Raw genomic sequence first — 21,504 nt, 5'->3', positions numbered from 1 at the left:
TTACATTTCTATGCACCAGCAATGAACAATCTGAAAATTAAATTAAGGAAATAATTCCATTTATGATAGTATCAAAAAGAGCAAAATATTTAGGAATAAATACATCTTTTTTTAAAAAAGCTTATTATTTATTTATTTGAAAGGCAGAGTTACAAAGAGAGGGAAGAGACACAGAGAGATGTCTTCCATCTACTGGTTCACCTCCAAATGGCCAGAACAGCCAGGGCTGGGCCAGGCTGAAGCCAGGAGCCAGGAGCTTCATCCAGGCTTCCCTTGTGGGTGCAGGGGTTAGGAGCCCAAGCACCTGGGCCACCCTCTGCTGCTTTCTCAGACACATTAGCAGGGTGCTGGATTGGAAGTAGAACAGCCAGGACTCGAACCAGTGCCCATATGGGATGCTGGCACTATAAGCGGCAGCTTTACCTGCTAAGCCACCCCGCCGGCTCCCAAAGCTTCTCTGAAAGGGAGAATGACAGAAAGAGAAAGAGAGAAATAGAGAGATATCTTCCATCTGCTGGTTCACTCCTCCAAATGTCTGCAACAGCTGGGGCTGGGCCAGGCTGAATTCTATCCAGGTGTCTCATGTGGGAGGCAGAGACTCAAGTTCCTGAGCCATCACCTGCTGCCTCCTAGAGTGCACATAAGCAGGAAGCTGGATCAGAAGCGGAGGTAGAACTTGATCCCAGTCATTCCAATACAGGATGTGTTGTCCCTTGTGACCACAACACCTGCCTCTAGGCATAAATAAATCTAATGAAAGGAGCACAAAACTTACACACTGTTAAGTCAGAAGGCATAGCTGAAAGAAATTAAAGAAGCCCTAAATAAATGGAAAGATATCCCATATTCATGAATTAGAAAATACGAAGATAGAAATTCCCAAATTGATCTGCAGATTCAATGCAATCCCTATCAAAATTCTTGCTGACTTCCTTGCAGAAACTGACAAACGATTCTAAAATTCATGTAGAAAGGCAAGAGATCCAGAATAGACCCAAAAAATCTAGAAAAAGAAAGAAAGTTGGAAGATTCACATTTTCCAATTTCAAAACTTACTACAAAGCTATAGTAATCAAGATAATGTGGTACTGGCATACAACAGAGACATATATATTAATGGTATAGATTTCAGAGTGCAGAAATATTCATGTTTATGGTTAATAGGCTTTTCAGGAAGAATGCCAAGGCACCTCAAAGAAGAAAAAAACAATCTTGTTAACATATGGTGCTGGGTCAATTGGATATTCACATGCAAAGAATGAAGCTGGAGGGGCCGGTGCTGTCGCTTGCTGCATTAAGCCACTGCCTGCAATGCCAGCATCCCATATGGGTGCTAGTTCAATTCCTAGCTGCTCCATTTCCAATCCAGCTCCCTGCTGATGAGCCTGGGAAGGCAGTGAAAGAAAGCCCAAATGTTTGGGCCCTTGCACCACGTGGGAGACCCAGATGAAGCTCCTGGCTCCTGGCTTCAGCCTGGCCCACCAAAGGCTGGAGAGTGGATCAGCAGATGGAAGATCTCTTTCTCTCTGTGTCTTCCTCTCGCTGTGTCACACTGCCTTTCAAATAAATAATCTAAAATTTAAAAAGCGTAAACTTTTTGTGCTTCAAAAGATGCCATCAAGAAAATAAAAGACAATCAACCAGATGGGAGAAATTTTTTGAAAATTGTATTTATGATCATCTCTGGAACGTATGAAATGAAGAACTTATACAACTCAGTAAAAAGAAAAATAACTTCACAAAAATATTGACAAAAGATTTGAAAAGACATTTCTCCAAAGAATGTATACAAATAGCCAATAAACACATGAAAAGATACACAACATAATGAGTCATTGGGAAATGCAAATCAAGACCACAGTGAGATACCACTTCATACCTAGTAAGAAGGCTGTAATCAAAGTAACAAACAAGTGTTGGCAAGCATGTAGGGAAACTGGAACCCTCATACACTGCTAGTGGAAATGTAAAATGACACAGCCACTTTAGAATATAGCTGTAGGGCTCGATGCTGTAGAGTAGAGGGTAAAGTTGCCACCTGCAGTGCCGGCATCCCATATGGGTGCCAGATCAAGTTTTGGCTGCTCCACTTCCGATCCAGCTCTTTGCTATGGCCTGGGAAAGCAGTAGAAGATGGCCCAAGTCCTTGGGCCCCTGCACCCACGTGGGAGACCTGGAAGAATCTCTTGGCTCCTGGCTTCAGATTGGTGCAGCCAGTCATTGCAGCCAATTGGGGACTGAACCGGTAGATGGAAGACCTGTCTGTCTGTCTGTCTGTCTCTCTCTCTGCCTCTCTTTCTCTTTCTGTGTAACTCTTTCAAATAAATGTTTTTTTTTTTAAAAGAATACAGCTGCAAATTAATGAAAAGACTAAATAGAGTTAACATATGACCCAGCAATTCTATGTCTCAGAATACACTAATGAGAAATGAAAACATATATTGACAGAAACACTTGTACATGAATGTTCATGGCAGAATAGGGGCCAGCACTATGGCATAGTGGATTATGCCTCTGTGGTATCCCATATGGGCACCAGTAAGAGTTCTGGCTGCTCTTCTTACGATCCAGCTCTCTGTTATGGCCTGGGAAAGCAGTAGAAGATGGCCCAAGTCCTTGGGCCCTTGCACAAGCATGGGAGACCTGGAAGGAGCTCCTGGCTCTTGGCTTCGGACTGGCCCAGCCCTGGCCAGTGCAGGCAACTGGGAAGTGAACCAGTGGATGAAAGACCTTTCTGTCCCTCTCTCTGTCTATAACTCTACCTCTCAAATAAATAAATAAATATTTATTTATTATTTATTAGACAGGTAGAGTTATAGACAGTGAGAGACAGAGAGAAAGGTCTTCCTTCTGTTGGTTCACTTCTCAAATGGCCACTACGGCCAGCACTACGCCGATCCAAAGCCAGGAGCCAGGTACTTCCTCCTGGTCTCCCATGTGGGTGCAGGGGCCAAAACACTTGGGCCCTCCTCCACTGCCCTCCCGGGCCACAGCAGAGAGCTGGACTGGAAGAGGAGCAACCGGGACTAGAAGTCAGTGCCCATATGGGATGCCGGTGCCACAGGCGGAGGATTAACCAAGTGAGCCACGGCACTGGCCCCAATAAATAAATCTTTTTTTTTTGTTTTTGTTTTTGTTTTTTTGTTTTTTTTTTTTTTGACAGGCAGAGTGGACAGTGAGAGACAGAGACAGAGAGAAAGGTCTTCCTTTGCCGTTGGTTCACCCTCCAATGGCCGCCACGGCCGGCGCGCTGCGGCCGGCGCACCGCGCTGATCCGATGGCAGGAGCCAGGAGCCAGGTGCTTTTCCTGGTCTCCCATGGGGTGCAGGGCCCAAGCACCTGGGCCATCCTCCACTGCACTCCCTGGCCACAGCAGAGAGCTGGCCTGGAAGAGGGGCAACCGGGACAGAATCCAGCGCCCCGACCGGGACTAGAACCCGGGGTGCCGGCGCCGCTAGGCGGAGGATTAGCCTAGTGAGCCGCGGCGCCGGCGGCCAATAAATAAATCTTTAAAAAAATTTATTCCCAATGGCTAAAAAGTATAAAGATCACATATATTCACCTACTGATAAACAAAATGTATATCTGTAGAACAGAATTTTATTCAGTTTAAAAAAGAATGCATGGGGCCAGCACTGTGGCATAGTAGGTTAAGCCTCCATCTGTGGTACCGGTGTCCCATATGGGAGACCTGAAAGAAGCTTCTGGCTCCTGGCTTCAGTTCAGTCCAGCTCCAGCCGTTGCAGCCATTTTAGGAGTGAACCAGTGGATGGAAGTCCTTTCTCTCTGTCTTTCCCTCTCTCTGTCTCTAACTCTGATGCTCAAATAAATAAATAAATAAAATCTTAAAAAAAAATGAATGCAGTATTGATAAATGCTAAAACATGGATGAACTTTGAAAATATGATAAATTTAAGATGGTGGGCACAAAGAACTTGTATTGTATGGCTTATATGAAATGTCCGAATAGGCAAATCCATAGAGACAGTGTATTAGTGGTTACCAGGAGCTTGCAAGAGCAGGAAATGGGGAGTAACTACTAATGGGTATAGAATTTCTTTGTGGGAAACTGAAAATAATCTGGAGTTAGATAGTGGTGATAGCTGCAAAACTTTGACTTGTACACATTAAGTATCTGAGTTTTATGGTATGTGAGTTGTATATCAATTATAAAAAAATAAAAGAAACATATGCTTATGAATATGGGTCAGATAAATGGAGAATCACGTCTAACTCTCAAATGGTCCAGAAGAAAAAAGTTGTATTTTTCTGACAACTACTCCGAAAATTTAAATGACTTCAAATGAAAAGAAAAATGACATTCAATGAGTGATGTTATAGGGGATACATTTTGTTCTGCTCCACTCTCAGTGCTTTTTAAAAAGTGAACCATTCATAACTAATAATATTATTTAATATAGAATTTGATTCTGAAAAAGAAAATGGAGTTCCAACTTATAACATCTCATCCTGTTCTTCTATAAGAAAAGGCTGTGGTATAGGGTAAGGCTAACAATACTTCTTTGGAGTCAGACAAAATGAGCCACTTTCTAGTTTTATGACTTTAAGAAAGTCATTCAACTTCCAGGAGTCTCAGTATCCTCATTTGTAAAATGAGAAAAATCAATGATTCTGTTTGGTACAATTTCATTGTATCTTTTTTTTTTTTTTTTTTTTTTTTTGGTGACAGGCAGAGTGGACAGTGAGAGAAAGAAAGAGAGAGAGAAAGGTCTTCCTTTGCCGTTGGCTCACCCTCCAATGGCCGCCGCAGCCGGCGCGCTGTGCTGATCCAAAGCCAGGAGCCAGGTGCTTCTCCTGGTCTCCCATGGGGTGCAGGGCCCAAGCACTTGGGCCATCCTCCACTGCACTCCCTGGCCACAGCAGAGAGCTGGCCTGGAAGAGGGGCAACCGGGACAGAATCCGGCACCCCGACCGGGACTAGAACCCGATGTGCCGGCGCTGCAGGCGGAGGATTAACCTATTGAGCCGCGGCGCCGGCCTGTATCTTTACTTCCAATATGATTTTTTAAAAAGATTTATTTATTTACATGAAAGGCAACTACAGAGAGAGGCAAAGAGACATGCCTTCTGCTGGCTCACTCTCCTGGGCCAAGAGCTTCATCTGGTTCTCCCACACGGGTGGTAGGGTCCCAAACACTTGGGCCATCTGCTGCTGCTTTGCCAGGCCATTAGCAGGGAGCTGGGCAAGAAGTGGAGCAGCCAGTAACCCTCAGTACTAAAGTGCCGGCCCCTCCAAGATTTCTGTTCTCTCATGCTTGGAATTACAGTTAACTTCATGTATCACGTAGTCTGATGTTTTAGTTTCTAGGTTAGACAATTTATTTATTCCCCATTATCCGTTCCTTACCTACTAGCTATACTATTACTTATCACTATTTTTCATGGTAGGTTTGGAGTAGAGATAAAATTTATTACTTATTGATAACTCTAATAAAAGATTTGGTAGAGATAGATATTAGCTAAACCACTGAAAGTTAGAGAGATCTCAGTTACCCACCGCCACAATCACAAACTAAGTACCTACACACAGCAAGCAGAATCACGTCACAGAGTGTAGCCAGTTCTAACTCAGGTTATTCACCTCTTCTCAGACACTATTAGGAAATGAGTTACAAACAAAATAGTTCCCCTAAGCCGGAGCCGCGGCTCACTAGGCTAATCCTCCGCCTTGCGGCGCCGGCACACAGGGTTCTAGTCCCGGTCGGGGCACCGGATTCTGTCCCGGTTGCCCCTCTTCCAGGCCAGCTCTCTGCTGTGGCCAGGGAGTGCAGTGGAGGATGGCCCAAGTGCTTGGGCCCTGCACCCCATGGGAGACCAGGAGAAGCACCTGGCTCCTGCCATCGGATCAGCACAGCGCGCCGGCCGCGGCGGCCATTGGAGGGTGAACCAATGGCAAAGGAAGACCTTTCTCTCTGTCTCTCTCTCTCACTGTCCACTCTGACTGTCAAAAAAAAAAAAAGTTAAAAAAAAAAAATAGTTCCCCTAACTTGAACAAAACATAAGCTATCCTTCAGACCCTTTGTCCTTAACGCATGGAAGCTGGAAGCAACAGGTTGACTGGAAGCGCTGTCTGTACTTACCAGCTGTTTGTTGTGCTGTGGCAGAGGGCACGGCTGGGCTCTGGCTGGCACCTGGTACACAGGGGTGATGGACATACTGGCAGGGTGGGCACATATGTAGAGCACCTGCACAGCCTCCACAGCTGGACTAGGGTTCAGCACACCTGGGTGATTTCCAATTCGAAATGTGAGAACCTTAAAGGGAATATAACAGCAGGAGAAAACTTAGGTAGACATTTGATGTCAGTCACGCCAATTTAAATGTTACTATTATTCAAATTCTAGCACACACAGTGCCCTTTGGACACTATAATCAGAGAAACCGCATATAGGCATTATAGTTCATAATTGTGCTACGGGCATTAGGGCATCATGGAAATTTGAGATGAAATGGAACATTAAGAAAAAATCCACTTTGACCAATTATTTCAGTGTGTTTTATCCCCCCAGCATAAGGTTTATTTAGAAAGTGAGATGAATACACAGGCACTCAGCATTTTCAATTCCACCACATCTTTTGTTATCAGTTGGTAAAAAGTAGAAAAGCTAATCTTGTTTCAACTTGTCTATAGAGGAAGTACCAATGAATAACAGAATGTGCAAGTAAAAATAAGTTAGGGAATGCCAAGTGGGGGCTAATTCATCCTGAAATGTCTAATATTTCACTCAACAAACAAGGAAAAAAATACCTAAACATAATAGAAGCCTTATGTGAAAAACCCACAGCTAACATCATACTTCATGGTAAAAGACTGAAAGCTTTTCACCTAGGATCAAGAGCAAGGATGGGGCCAGTGCTGTGGCATAGCGGTTAAAGCTGCCACCTGCAGTGGTGGCATCCCATATGGGCACCAGTTCGAGTCCCAGATGCTCCACTTCCGATCTAGCTCTCTGCTATGGCTTGGGAAAGCAGTGGAAGATGGCCCAAGTCGTTGGGCCCCTGCACCTGCATGGGAGACCCGGGAGAATCTCCTGGCTTCTGGCTTCGGATTGGCGCAGCTCCAGTTATTGTGACCAAATGGGGAGTGAACCAGCAGATGGAAGACAACCCCCACCCCCACCTCAGACTCTCTGTAACTCTGCCTTTCAAATAAAATATATAAATCTTTAAAAATAGAAGAAAGAGCAAGGATCCCCACCTTTGTTACTTCTACTCAACATTGTTCTACAAATTGTTAGCAAGAGTAATTAAGCAAGGAAATGAAATAAAATGCATCCAAATTGGAAAAGAAGAAGTAAAATTATGTTTGTCTGCAGATGATATGGTCCCACAAGATTTTTTTCGACAAAAAATGTTAGAATTAATAAATGAACTCAGCAAAGTAGCAGGATACAAAGTTAACAAACAAAAATCAGTTGCATATTTATACACTAACAGTGAACATAAATAATGAACAATCTGAAAAGGAAATTACAAAGGTAATTTCACTTACATTAGTATTAAAAACAATAAAATAGGGGCCGATGCTGTGGCACAGCAGGTTAAAGCTCTGGCCTGCAATGTTGGCATCCCATTTGGGAGCTGGTTCGAGTCCCAGCTGCTCCACTTCCAATTCAGCTTCCTGCTAATGTTCCTGGGAAAGCAGTGGAGGATAACCCAAGTCCTTGGGCCCCTGTACTCATGTGGGAGACCCAGAAGAAGCTCCTGGCTTCGGATTGGCATAGCTCCAGCTGTTGTGGCCATTTGGAGAGAGAACCAGCGGATTTAACACTTTTCTCTCTCTGTCTCTACTTCTCTCTGTAACTCTGTCTTTCAAATAAATAAAATAAATCTTAAAAAAACACAATAAAATAATGAATAATTAGCCTAATGACGGAGGTGGAAGATTTGAATAATGAAAATGACAAAACATTGCTGAAAGAAATAGAGGACATAAATAAATGGAAACATCGCATGCATATGGAGTGGAAGATTTAATATTGTTATTATATTTCTCCAAGAATATATACAAATAACCAATAAGGTGTGAAAAGATGCTCTACATCACCAATCAATAGGAAATGCAGATCAAAACTACAATGAAAATACATCATACACATTTGGAGGACTAGTATAAAAAAAGTAAATAACAAGTGTTGATGTGGATATGGAGAAATGGAGACCCTTGTGCACTGCTGATAGGAAAGAATGTGAAATGGCATAGGTGCTGCAGAAACTAGTATGAGCCGGCGCCGTGGCTCAATAGGCTAATCCTCCACCTTGCGGCGCCGGCACACCGGGTTCTAGTCCCGGTTGGGGCGCCGGATTCTGTCCCGGTTGCCCCTCTTCCAGGCCAGCTCTCTGCTATGGCCAGGGAGTGCAGTGGAGGATGGCCCAGGTGCTTGGGCCCTGCACCCCATGGGAGACCAGGAAAAGCACCTGGCTCCTGGCTCCTGCCAGGATCAGCACGGTGCGCCGGCTGCAGCGGCGGCCATTGGAGGGTGAACCAACGGCAAAAGGAAGACCTTTCTCTCTCTGTCTCTCTCTCACTGTCCACTCTGCCTGTAAAAAAAAAAAAAAAAAAAAAAAAAAAAAAAAAAAAAAAGAAACTAGTATGACAGTTCTTCAAAATGTTAAAATAGGATTATTATATGACCCAGAAAATCCACCTGCAGATGTGTAGCCAAAAGAATTGAAAAGAAGGGTCTTTTAAAAAAGAGAGTTATTTATTTATTTGAAAGGCAGAGTGACAGAGAGGGAGAAAGATCCTGGTGTCACAGGTAATAGCTTAACTCATTGTGCCACAATGCCAGTCCTGAAAGATGGGTCCTGAGGAGGTGTTTTTACATCCATGTTCATAACGGTATCATTCATAGTCACTGAAACACTGAAATGTTCATCAATGGCTGAATGGATAAGCAAAATGTGTTATATACATATAATGGACTATTACACAACCTTAAGAAGGAAATTCTGACATGGGCTTCAACATGGATGAACCTTGAGGATATTATGCTAAGTGAAAACAGCTAGTCACAAAAATCAAATACTATATGATTCCATTTACATGAGGTACTCAAAGAAGTCAGAAATCATAAGAACAGAAAGTAGGGGCTGAAGTAGGGAGGGAGAGTGACTTTTCAATAAGTGTAGAGGTTCTGCTTTACAAGATGATAAGAGTTATAGAGATGGGTAGTGGCGATGGTTGCACAACATTATGAGTTTACTTAATATCACTGAACTGTGGTGCTGGCATTGTGGCACAGGGGGTTAAGCTGCCACCCACGATGCCAGCATCCCATATGAGCACCAGTTCGAGTCCTGGCTGCTCCACCTCTGATTCAGCTCCCTGTTAATGTGCCTGGGAAAGCAGCAGAAGATGGCCCAAGTGCTTAAGCCCCTGCCACCCACACAGTAGATCCAAATGGAATTCCAGGCTCCTGGCTTCAATGTAGGCCAGCCCTGGCCTTAGTGGCCATTTGGGGAATAAACCACAAGAGTGACGATATTCTCTCTCTCTCTCTTTCTCTAATTCTTTTTTTTAAGGTTTATTTTATTTATTTGAAAGACAGAGTTACAGAGAGTGGAGAGGCAGAGAGAGAGAGAGAAGTCTTCCATCTGCTGCTTCACTCCCCAGATGGCTGCAACTGCGCCAGTCCAAAGCCAGGAGCCAGGAGCTTCTTCTGGGTCTGCCACGTGGGTGCAGGGGTCCAAGGGCTTGGGCCATCTCCTACTGATTTTCCAGGCCATACCAGAGCTGGATTGGAAGAGGAGCAGCCGGGACTGGAACTGGTGCCCATATGAGATGCTGGCACTTCAGGCCAGGGCTTTAACTCACTGTGCCACAGTGCTGGCCCCTCTCTCTGTAATTCTACCTTTCAAATAAATAAACAAATTTTATAAAAACATGGTTAAGATGGTAAGTTATATACAGATATATTTTACCACAATAAAGAATTAGGGGAACTGAATAAAAGCTTAAACTGTACCATGCTGCCTCGTTCATTTATGCCGGTATTCAGAATTCTTTTCTGAATATTGGGCAAGAACCCACTCAGGCTTATTAATACTGGGAATTTATTAATAAGCACACGGTGATATTGTGTGGTATCCCATATTCCGATATCAATTTGACGAAATTTAGCACCCCTTCATTATGAAAACTCTCAACAAATTAGCCACAGAAGGACTGAATCTCAACACAATAAAGGCACTGTATTAGAAGTTCAGAGCAAGTATCATTGTGAATGGCAAAAAGTCAAAAGCTCTTCCTCACACATCAGGAAAAAGAAAATGATGCCTACTCTCACCCCTTCTATTTAGCATAGTACTAGAAGTCCTGTTCAACTAGGGAGGGGAAAGAGAAACAAGGTGTCCACAGTGAAAAGGAAGAAGTTAAATCTCCTCACAGACAACAGAATTTTAAACATAGAAAACCCAAAAAACTGAACAAAAAACCCAGTAGAGCTAATTAATGAATTCAGTAAAGTTGCAAGGTATGAAATCAAAGTTAATACAACCTTCTTGCTTCATTTTCTGATCTTTGTCATGAATTCCATGTTATGTGATATTAATATATCCACTTTAGCTTTAAAATAGTATGTGTACACATATAAGGTATACATATGAAGTAAATATGGCAAAATGTTAATTGTTAAATCTATTTGTGCTTGTTTGAACTCTTCTTTGTACTTTCCTATTTTATTTGAGATATATCAAAATAAAAAGACAAAAAATACAAAAATCAGTAGAGTTTGTATATACTAACTAAACTATCTGAAATGTGATCAATAAAATAATTTAATTTAAAATATCAAAAAAAGAATTAGGGAAAAAGGAGGTAACTAATCCTGAAATTATTATTAGCTAGTTATATACAATAGACGAGTTCACTACAGATATCACAAAGAAACTTAACTGATTACAGCACAGTTCTTCCTTATTTACTTGAAAGTGAGAGTTATTGGGCCGGCGCCGCGGCTCACTAGGCTAATCCTCTGCCTTGTGGCGCCGGCACACCAGGTTCTAGTCCCGGTCGGGGCGCCAGATTCTGTCCCGGTTGCCCCTCTTCCAGGCCAGCTCTCTGCTGTGGCCAGGGAGTGCAGTGGAAGATGGCCCAAGTGCTTGGGCCCTGCACCCCATGGGAGACCAGGATAAGTACCTGGCTCCTGCCATCGGATCAGCGCGGTGCGCCGGCCACAGCGCGCCGGCCGTGGTGGCCATTGGAGGGTGAACCAATGGCAAAAGGAAAACCTTTCTCTCTGTCTCTCTCTCACTGTCCACTCTGCCTGTCAAAAAAAAAAAAAAAAAAAAAAAAGTGAGAGTTACAGAGAGAGAGAAAGAGAGAGAGGTCTTCCATCTGCTGGTTCACTCCCCAGATTGTGCAACAGCTGGAGCTGGGCCAAGATAAAGCCAGGAGTCAGGAGCTTCTTCCAGGGCAGCTTCTTCTTAGGCAGGGACCTAAGCACTTGGGCCATCTTCTGCTGCTTTTTCCAGGCCATTAGTAGGGAGCTGGATCACAAGTGGAACATCCAGGACACAAACTGGCACCCATATGGGATGTTGCAGGTGGCAGCTTTACCCTCTATACCACAATGCTGGCCCTACAGCACAGTTTTATTTTTAAGATTTATTTATCTATTTATTTGAAAGGCAGAGAGAGAGAGAGAGAGAGAGAGAGAGAGAGAGAATGAATCTCCCATCGGCTGGTTCACTTCCCAGATGGCCTCAACAGCCAGAGCTGGGCGGATCCAAAGCCAGGAGCCAGGAGCTTCTTCCAGGTCTCCCACGCGGGTGCAGGGGCCCAAGGACTTGGGCCATCTTCTACTGCTTTCCCAGGCCATAGCAGAGAGCTGGATAGGAAGTGGAGCAGCTGGGACTTGAACCAGCATCCACATGGGATGTGGGCACTGCAGGCGGCAGTTTTACCTGCTTCACCACAACGACGGCCCCAGCACAGTTCTTATTAAGTTAAAATCTTGCATTGATTCCTGTGGGCTAGTTAGCATGCTGGGTTTCACACAGTCATATACAGAATTCTCAATCGTAGTCCAGCTGCAAACCTTTGATACTGGTTTTGATAGTGGCAGGCCACAGTCGTGAATGAGAATTATGTAAACCTATTACTGCCCCTAAAGATAATCAAAACTAATTAAACTGATAGAAGGCAACATACTTATTACTCTTATCAGGGCAGACCTAACTGGTTCTTCAAAATTGCTGATCATAGATGACACTTAACAGTTTCTCTACCTTAAATTCTTTGAAGATGGTAAACAAAATATTCTCTGCTCTAAACAAAAAGGAACTAAATCATTGTGATAAAATAATGTAAAATAGTGTGAAATAAGTTCATTTCAATAAGTAGATTTTGAATTGTTAGTGAACTATTAGAATCCTCAGATGAGCAAGCCAAAACCCTAGGTACATTAAAATTTTTATTTACTCTTGAAATAAACCTCTTCCTCTGACCCCCAAAATTGATTTAATTATTTGAGAGACAGAGTGAGAGGAAAAGTTATCTCCCATCTTCTAGTTCACACCTCAAATGCCCACAAAGGCTGAGACTGAGGGAGGCTGAAACCAGGAGCCAGAGATTCAGTCTGGGTCTCCCATGTGGGTGGCAGGGACCCAGCTACTTAAAACTTTATGTGCCGCCTCCTAGTGTGCATTTGCAGGAAGCTGGACTCAGAAGTGGAACCAGACTCCTTGGAAATGCAAATCTGGCTTAGTGGAGCCGAGGATTGCTTCCAATCAGCCTTCCTCTTCTTCTTTTTTAAAAATAAAAATCATATTATTTATTAAAAAAAAAAAACAAGAAATGGAGCCAGGACTTGAGCTTGGCACTCCCATATGGGATGTGGGCATCCTTTGCAGCATCATAACTGCTATGCCAAGCACATCCCCATCCCCACCCCAACCCCCATCCCCCGTACACTTAAAGGACAGTAAGCTTCAGAAGAAAATCCTTTCATCAATAATTAGAATTTTCTTACCTGTTTCATAAACTAAATTCATTGGAATCTGAAAAGGAATGGCTGGAAGTACCAAAGATGTGGAGCATTATAGTAAAAGAAAGGTCAGAAAAAGAAGGTTGTCCTACTTGTTCTCCTAAATCCAGACACAGAACCCTGTAGATGTACTGGTTCTGCTTTCTTTTAGCTGGAAGCCGGACTTGTGTTACTTCAATCTTCTCTGAATTTTCCACCTTCAACTCCAAAAAAAATCGGGAGGGTTCCAAGATCCATGGACGAGGGCCTCCTTCAAATATCATTTCCTTGACAGATTGCCATGTCACCAATGCCACTTCCATGGGATTTAGAGCCTGATAAGGTTTAAAGAAGTCAATTCTGGATTTGTTAGGGAATTCAATAGTTTTCTAAAGTGACAAATGAATTATCTGAATATGCTGAAAATGATGCTAAACCTACTTCCTAAATTAAGTGACATGTGTGCCATTCCCCTCACTTGGAATGCTTCCCAACCTCTGTAGCAATTTAGACACCACCTATCGTTCAAGCCTAATGGACGTGTCATCTTATCTGTTCATTTGTGACCAGTCATTCCAGACCATGGCCACTTCTGCATCCTCTAAGCTCTTACAGTCTTTATCTCGACCACACATTAGTATTTGTTCATCTCCAATGCTATTAAATTTGTCAAATCCTATGTATAAGTCTAATAATTTTTGTGTTCTCTAGTTTTATAAGCCTCTTAAAAAGGAGAGAATATATTATACTTACTTTTTAAAAATCTCTTCTTGGGGCCAGTGCTGTGGCACAGTGGGTTAATGCCCTGGCCTGAAGCGCTGGCATCCCATATGGGTGCCGGTTCGAGACCCGGCTGCTCCACTTCAATCCAGCTCTCTGCTATGGCCTGGGAAAGCAGTAGAAGATGGCCCAGGTCCGCGGGCCCCTGCACCATGTGGGAGACCTGGAAGAAGCTCCTGGCTCCTGGCTTCCGATTGGCACAGCTTCGGCCATTGCAGCCAATTGGGGAGTGAACCAGAGGATGGAAGCCCCTCTCTCTCTGCCTCTCCTCTCTCTGTGTAACTCTGACTTTCGAATAAATAAATAAATATTTAAAAAAATCTCTTCTTTAGGGATTTAGCACAATGTGGGGCATACAAAAGAGAATGCATAAATAAAAACATAAGCATTTAAAATTAATATTTTGGCTGGCGCCATGGCTCATTAGGCTAATCCTCTGCCTTGTGGCGCTGGCACACCGGGTTCTAGTCCCAGTCGGGGTGCCAGATTCTGTCCCGGTTGCCCCTCTTCCAGGCCAGCTCTCTGCTGTGGCCAGGGAGTGCAGTGGAGGATGGCCCAGGTGCTTGGGCCCTGCACCCCATGGGAGACCAGGATAAGTACCTGGCTCCTGCCATCGGATCAGCGCGGTGCGCCGGCCGCGGCGGCCATTGGAGGGTGAACCAACGGCAAAGGAAGACCTTCCTCTCTGTCTCTCTCACTGTCCACTCTGCCTGTCAAAAAAAAATAATAAAATAAAATAAATATTTCACTAAATTATCAAAGGATTTTTACCCCAAAAATATTGAAATAATACATTCATACACCGTTCTATTTCTTAAAAATCCTTACAACCTAATACATGACAGGTGCTATTCACTCCAGGATACAGAAGAATTGTATCCATTTATAGATGAGGAAACTGATATTAGGGGAATTAAGTATTCTCAAAGTATATGTTATCTTTTTTAAAGATTTATTTTATTTATTTGAAAGACAGAGTTACAGAGAGAGGTAGAGACAGAAAGAGAGGTCTTCCATCTGCTGGTTCATTTCCCAAATGGCCATAATGGCCAGAGCTGAGCTGATCCGAAGCTTAGAGCCAGGAGCTTCTTCTAGGTCTCCCACATGGGTGCATGGGCTCAAGGACTTGGGCCATCCTCCTCTGCTTTTCCAGGCCATAGCAGAGAGCTGGATCAAAAGTGGAGCAGCTGGGACTGGAACTGGCACCCACATGGGATTCTGGCTTTAACCCACTGCACCACAGTACCAGCCACAGTATAGGTTATTTTTAATATGGCACACAGTGTCTACAACAGTGACCAAGTCATAAAATGAAGTAAAGTTGAAGCAATTATTCTAAAAATGTAAGCAAATCATGCTTTAGTACTTTTTCTTGAACTAGTCAATTGTATTTATTACTGAATACCACTAAAATAAAACAGTAAATAAAGAGAATACAAATATCATTCATTCATACTAGAGACCACAGACAGGTTGGAAGCCTGGAGTTAGCATAGCTATGTCTGTGAGAAGAAATGCCAGTTTCATACCATGAATTACCTCACCTTTAGGGGTTCATAAGCGGCAAATGTGGCACTGCTCTCCAAGTACTCCTCACATTCAGTCACACTCACTGTCACCAGACTATGGCCCAATGACTTGGCAGTTATGTGTGTACTTGAACAGTACACTGATCCAGATCTTTGAATACCTTTCAATCAAAAACATGGTATCAGTAAGCTAATAAGTAGTTAGTCCTCAAGGAAACTAGATTAAACTAATACAAGAATTTTCCTTTTTAGGACCGGCGCTGTGGCTCACTTGGTTAATCCTCCACCTGCAGTGCTGGCATCCCATATGGGCTCCGGGTTCTAGTCCCGGTTGCTCCTCTTCCGGTCCAGCTCTGCTGTGGCCCCGGAGGGCAGTGGAGGATGGTCCAAGTCCTTGGGCCCCTGCACCCACATGGGAGACCAGGAGGAAGCACCTGGCTCCTGGCTTCAGATCAGCGCAGTGCCGTCTGTGGTGGCCATTTGGGGAAAGAACCAATGGAAGGAAAACCTTTCTCTCTCTCTCTCTCTCTCTCTCTCTCTCTCATTGACAATAACTCTACCTGTCAAATAAATTAAAAAAAAAAGAATTTTCCTTTTAAAAAATATTTTTATTTATTTGAAAGGCAGGGTGAGAGAGAGAGAGAGAGAGATACCTTCCATTTGCTGGTTCACACCCCAAATGACTGCTATCGCTGGCACTGGGCCAGGTTGAAGCCAGGAACCTGGTATTCCATCCGGGTCTCCCACATGGGTGCAGGGGCCCAAGCACTTGAGCCATCCTCTGCTGCTTTCCCAGGCCATTAGCAGAGAGTTGGATCAGAAGTGGAGCAGCCAGGATTTGAATGGGTACCCATATGGGATGTCAGCACCACAGGCAGAGGCTTAATTTAATATGCATAGTGACTGAGAGAGAAAGAGACAGAGATCTTCATCTGCTGGTTCACTCCCTAACTGGTCGTGATGATCTGGGTTGTGCCAGGCAGAAGCCAGGAACTCATCTGGGACTGCCACATGGATGGCAGGAGCCCAAACAATTGGGTCATCTTCCACTGCTTTCCCAGGTACAACAGCAAGGAGCTGGACTGGAAGCAAAGCAGTTGGGACTCCAACCAACACTCATATGGGACGCCAGCATTGCAGGCAGTGACCTAACTGGCTACACCACAGTGCCAGCCACAAGTATAAGAATTTTCATACATTAAAATATCATCTTGGGAGCTAGTGGTGTGGTGTAGAGGTAAGCTACTGCCTGCCACTCTGGCATCCCATATGGGCACAAGTTCAAGTTCTGGCTGCTCCACTTCCAATCTAGCTCCACACTAATGGCCTGGAAAGCAGCAGGAGATGGCCCAAGTACTTTATTTATTTAAAATAAATTTTAAAAAGTCATATCAAGCTTATGTAACTATCCACTAGGCCTCAATTTTTCATATCAGGTTGATATAAAAATATGTTCGGTGGTGGGCATTTAGTTTAGTAGTCAAAATGCCTATGTACCTGAGTTCAAAACCAGCTCTACTTCTGATTCCAGCTTCCTGCTAATGCATGCATTGAGAGGTAGCAAGGTGATGGCTCAAGGAGTTGCCTCCTTGTCATCCATGGGGAGTTCTAGATTCAGTATTTTTTTAAAGATTTATTTTTTATTTATTTTAAAGAGTTGCAGAGAGAGGAAGACAGAGAGAGAGAGAGAGACAGAGAGAGACAGAGACAGAGAGACAGAGAGAGACACAGAGAGGGAGAGAGAGAGGTCTTCCGCCCACTAGTTCATTCCTCAAATGGCCACAAAGACCAGAGCTGGGCCAATCTGAAGCCAGGAGCCAGGAGCTTCTTCTGTGTCTCCCACGTGGGTGCAGGGGCCCATGTGGATATTTGGGCCATATTCTGCTGCTTTCCCAGGCGTATTATGGAGCAGCCAGGACTTGAACTGACTTTACATGCTATACACAGCGCCAGCCTCTATATGTATTTTTAAACATTTTATTTATTTATGTTAATCTCGTTTGAAAGGCAGAAACATACAAAGAAAATGAGATCTTCCATCTGCTGGTTCATTCCTCAAATGCCCACAACAGCTGGGGCTGGACCAGGCTGAAGCCAGGAGCCGGGGATTCAATCCACATCTCCCAGGAGGGTAGCAGGGCTCAGGTGCTTAAGCCATCACCTGCTGCCTCCTAGGGTGCACATTAGAAGGAGGCTGGAATCCAGAGTGGAGCTGGGACTTGAACCCAGGCACTATGAGGTGGGATGTGGATATCCCAAGTGGCATCTTGATCACTGTACTAAATGCCTTCTCCAGAGAGAAATATTAAAGAAAGAAAGGAGAGAGGAGCTGAGGCTGGAGACAGATCTCACCAGGAGCTGGAAATGGATATTGCTTGGCCACAGTGTTATTTATGTTCCCTTGTCTTCACATCTGTAAGATGAGGATAATACCTACTGCAGAGTAGTTGTCAGCATAAACAAACATTATAGAGAAAGATAATATGTGAGTCTAGACTACAAATGACAGTTTCTGATTTGATGATTAGTTCTTCAGTTCAAAAACAAAGGAAGGATGGGGGCCAGTGCCGTGGCTCACTTGGTTAATCCTCCACCTGCGGTGCCGGCATCCCATATGGGCGCCGGGTTCTAGTCCCGATTTGCTTCTCTTCCAGTCCAGCTCTCTGCTGTGGCCCCAGAGGCCAGTGGACGATGGCCCAAGCTCTTGGGCTCCTGCACCTGCATGGGATACCAGGAAGAAGCACCTGGCTCCTGGCTTCAGATTGGCGCAGCGCTGGCTGTAGCGGCCATTTGGAGGGTGAACCAACGGAAGGAAGACCTTTCTCTCTCTCTCTCTCTCTCTCTCTCTTTCTCTCTCTCTCTCTCTCTCTCACTATCTCTCTACCTGTCAAATAAAAAAAAAAAAAAGGAAGGAGAAAATAGAAAGTCTACTCTTACCTTCTTTGAAAAGAGTAAAGACTCCTTGCTTATCCATACTCAGACCCAAGGACAAGTGAGAGCAGTCTGTGAATGCAATGGCCTCTTTGGTCTCCCTATTTACGTGATACATTGCAATGGGGATTTCTATAGTATGACCAATCTCCACATCAGCATGAAATGGTAACAGTTCCATTTTGTTCAGTTTCAGGACATATATCTGGAAGGGAAAATAATTCATCTGTCAAAAACGTTATGTTATTAATGTCTCAGAATAAATCATTCCTTGATTATTTAAACACGTGATTATAAATATATATATATACACACACACACAAAGAGACATATGTTTGTAGATAAAAGCATTTATTAGAGTACTTCCAAGTTCATGGAAAATAACATTAGAAGATAATTTAGTGTAAAAATTTTGAAATTCATACATAGCATTTTCCTAATATACATTTTACAATTGTGAAAAGAAATTTTGCAACAAAATTAACTCACTTTTAATTCCACTTTTTCATAAAATTTTGTTGTTGTTTTAAAGATTTATTAATTTATTTTGAAAGTCAGAGTGACAGAGAGAGAGGGAGATATCTTCCATCTGCTGGTTCACTCCCCAGATGGCTGCAATGGCCAGGGCTGGGCCAGGCCAAGGCCAGGAGCAAAGAGATTCATCCAGGTCTCCCACATGGTCCACAAAAATTTTTGAAGTTCCATTATGTTATTTATATTATATATAAGAACTAATATCCTTAGATTCCATATCCACAGATTCAACCTTTGGTGAACTTAAAATATTTGGGGAAAATGCTGCATTTAGGCCCAGTGCTGTGGCATAGTGGATTAAGTAGCTTTCAACACCAGCATCCCATATTGGAGCATTGGTTCAATGCTGCTGTGCTTCCAGTTCAGCTTCCTGCTAATGCGTCTGGGAAAGTAGAAGAAGGCCCATGTACTAGAGCTCCTGACAACCACACGGGAGACCTGGGTGGAGTTGCTGGCTCCTGGCTTCGTCTAGGACCAGCTCTAGTGATCTCAGACATTTGGAGAGTGAACCAGCAGATGGATGATCTCTCATCTCTCTCTCTCTGTAACTGCCTTATAAATATATATATATATATTATTTTTTTTTTGACAGGCAGAGTGGACAGTGAGAGAGAGAGATAGAGAGAAAGGTCTTCCTTTGCCGTTGGTTCACCCTCCAATGGCAGCCGCGGCCCACGCGCTACAGCCCGCACATCGCGCTAATCCGAAGCCAGGAGCCAGGTGCTTCTCCTGGTCTCCCATGGGGTGCAGGGCCCAAGCACTTGGGCCATCCTCCACTGCACTCCCTGGCCACAGCAGAGAGCTGGCCTGGAAGAGGGGCAACTGGGACAGAATCCAGCGCCCCAACCGGGACTAGAACCCAGTGTGTTGGTGCCGCTAGCGGAGGATTAGCCTATTGAGCCGCGGCGCTGACCCTTCCTTTAGCTTTTAAAAAAAGGCAGAGCCAGAGAGAGAGAATTTTTTTTTTTCAAATTTAAGGTAAACTTCATGTACTTCATATACACAGATTCAGGAACATAGTGATACTTCCCACCCTACCCTTCCTCCTGCCCACGTTCCTATCTTTCCTCCTCTCTTATTCCTTCTCTTAATTTTTACAATGATCTACTTTCAGTCCACTGTATACTCACAAGATTAACTCTATGCTAAGTAAAGAGTTCGACAAATAGTAAAGGGCCGGCACTGTGGTGCAGTAGGTTAATTCTCCACCTGGGGCGCCAGCATCCCACATGGGTGCCTGTTCTAGTCCCGGCTGCTCCTCTTCCCATCCAGCTCTCTGCTATGACCCAGAAAAGCAGTAGAAGATGGTCCAAGTCCTTGGGCCCCTGTACTCGCATGGGAGACCAGGAAGGGGCACCTGACTCCTGGCTTTGGATCAGTGGCTTCAGCCGTTGCGGCCATTTGGGGAGTGAACCAGTGGATGGAAGATCTTTCTCTCTGTCTCTCCCTCCCACTGTCTGTATCTCCACCTCTCAAATAAATAAATAATCTTAAAAAAAAAAAAGAAATAAGAAAAAAAACACTGTTCCTCAACAGTAGAGAGAAGGCCTGTAAACTATCATCAAATCTCAGAATGTGAATTTCACTCTTATACATTACATTTTTGGTACTCTATTAGTTACCACAGATCAGGGAAAACATATAGTATTTGTTTTTTCAGGACTGGCTTATTTCACTAAGTATAATGGTTTCCAGTTGCATCTATTTTTTTGCAAAAGACAGTATTTCATTCTTTTCTATAGCTGAGTAGTATTCCATTATATAAATCACAATTTCTTTATCTAGTCATCAGTTGATGGACATCTGGGTTGATTCCATATCTTAGCTATTGTAAATAGAGCTGCAATAAGCAATGGGGTACAGATAACTCCTTCATATGCTGATTTTATTTTGTTTGAGTAAATTCCTAGGAGTGGGATTGCTGGGTCACATGGTATATCTATTTTTAGCTTTCTGAGGCATCTCTATACTGTCTTCCACAGTGGCTGTACCAGTTTACATTCCCACCAACAGTGGTTTTGGGTACTTCTTTCCCCAAATCCTCACCAGCGTTTATTGTTTGTTGATTTCTGTATGAGAGCCATTCTAACTGGGGTGAGGTGAAACCTCATCGTGATTTTGATTTGCATTTCCCTGATGACTAGTGATCCTGAGTAAAAAAAAAAAAAAAAAAAGAGGGGCTGGCACTGTGCCATAATAGGTAAAGCCACAACCTATGTGGGTGCCAGTTGGAGTACTGGTTGCTCCACTTCCGGTCCAGTTCCCTGCTAATACACCTGGGAAGGCAGTAGAAGATGGCCCAAATCCTTGGGCTCCTGTACCATTGTGGGAGACCTGGAAGAAGTTCCTGGCTCCTGGCTTCAGATCGGCCCACTCTAGCTGTTTCGGCCATTTGGGGAATGAACCAGCAGATGAAAGACCTTTCTCTCTGCCTCTCCCTCATTCTGTAACTCTCTCTCTCAAATAATTAAATAAATAAAATATTTATTTTATTTATTTTTATTATTAAAAAACACAAACAGGGCTTTATAATAACAGGGCTTTTATAATAAAAACAGGGTTTTATAATAAAAACACCTAATATTAATTATTGAATATATACCAACACTGGGGTAAACATTATCTTATTAAATTCCGACAATAACCCTTTGAACTATACTAATATTATCTCCATTTTAGAGATGGAGAAACAAATATAGATACTAAGTAAGTGTCTATTAAACAAAACAGGATTTGGTCCA

General features: G+C 43.5%; 1 protein-coding gene across 1 annotated transcript in view; it reads right to left on the bottom strand.

The window, feature by feature from the left end:
- NUP210L (nucleoporin 210 like) overlaps window positions 1-21,504 on the bottom strand; it is a 126,625-nt gene that overhangs the window by 54,124 nt on the left and 50,997 nt on the right. The window contains exons 13-16 of the mRNA XM_002715340.6: window positions 18,236-18,434; window positions 15,314-15,459; window positions 13,103-13,324; window positions 6,102-6,275 (exon numbers count right to left, since the gene is read on the bottom strand). Of these exons, the coding sequence (XP_002715386.4) occupies window positions 6,102-6,275; window positions 13,103-13,324; window positions 15,314-15,459; window positions 18,236-18,434 (741 nt within the window). The remainder of the gene's footprint in view (window positions 1-6,101; window positions 6,276-13,102; window positions 13,325-15,313; window positions 15,460-18,235; window positions 18,435-21,504) is intronic.

This window comes from Oryctolagus cuniculus, chromosome 7 (assembly GCF_051225735.1).
Source record: "Oryctolagus cuniculus isolate XC-2025 breed Fujian yellow rabbit chromosome 7, ASM5122573v1, whole genome shotgun sequence".
Lineage (NCBI taxonomy): Eukaryota > Metazoa > Chordata > Mammalia > Lagomorpha > Leporidae > Oryctolagus > Oryctolagus cuniculus.
This window is presented reverse-complemented; position numbering and strand designations above follow the sequence as displayed.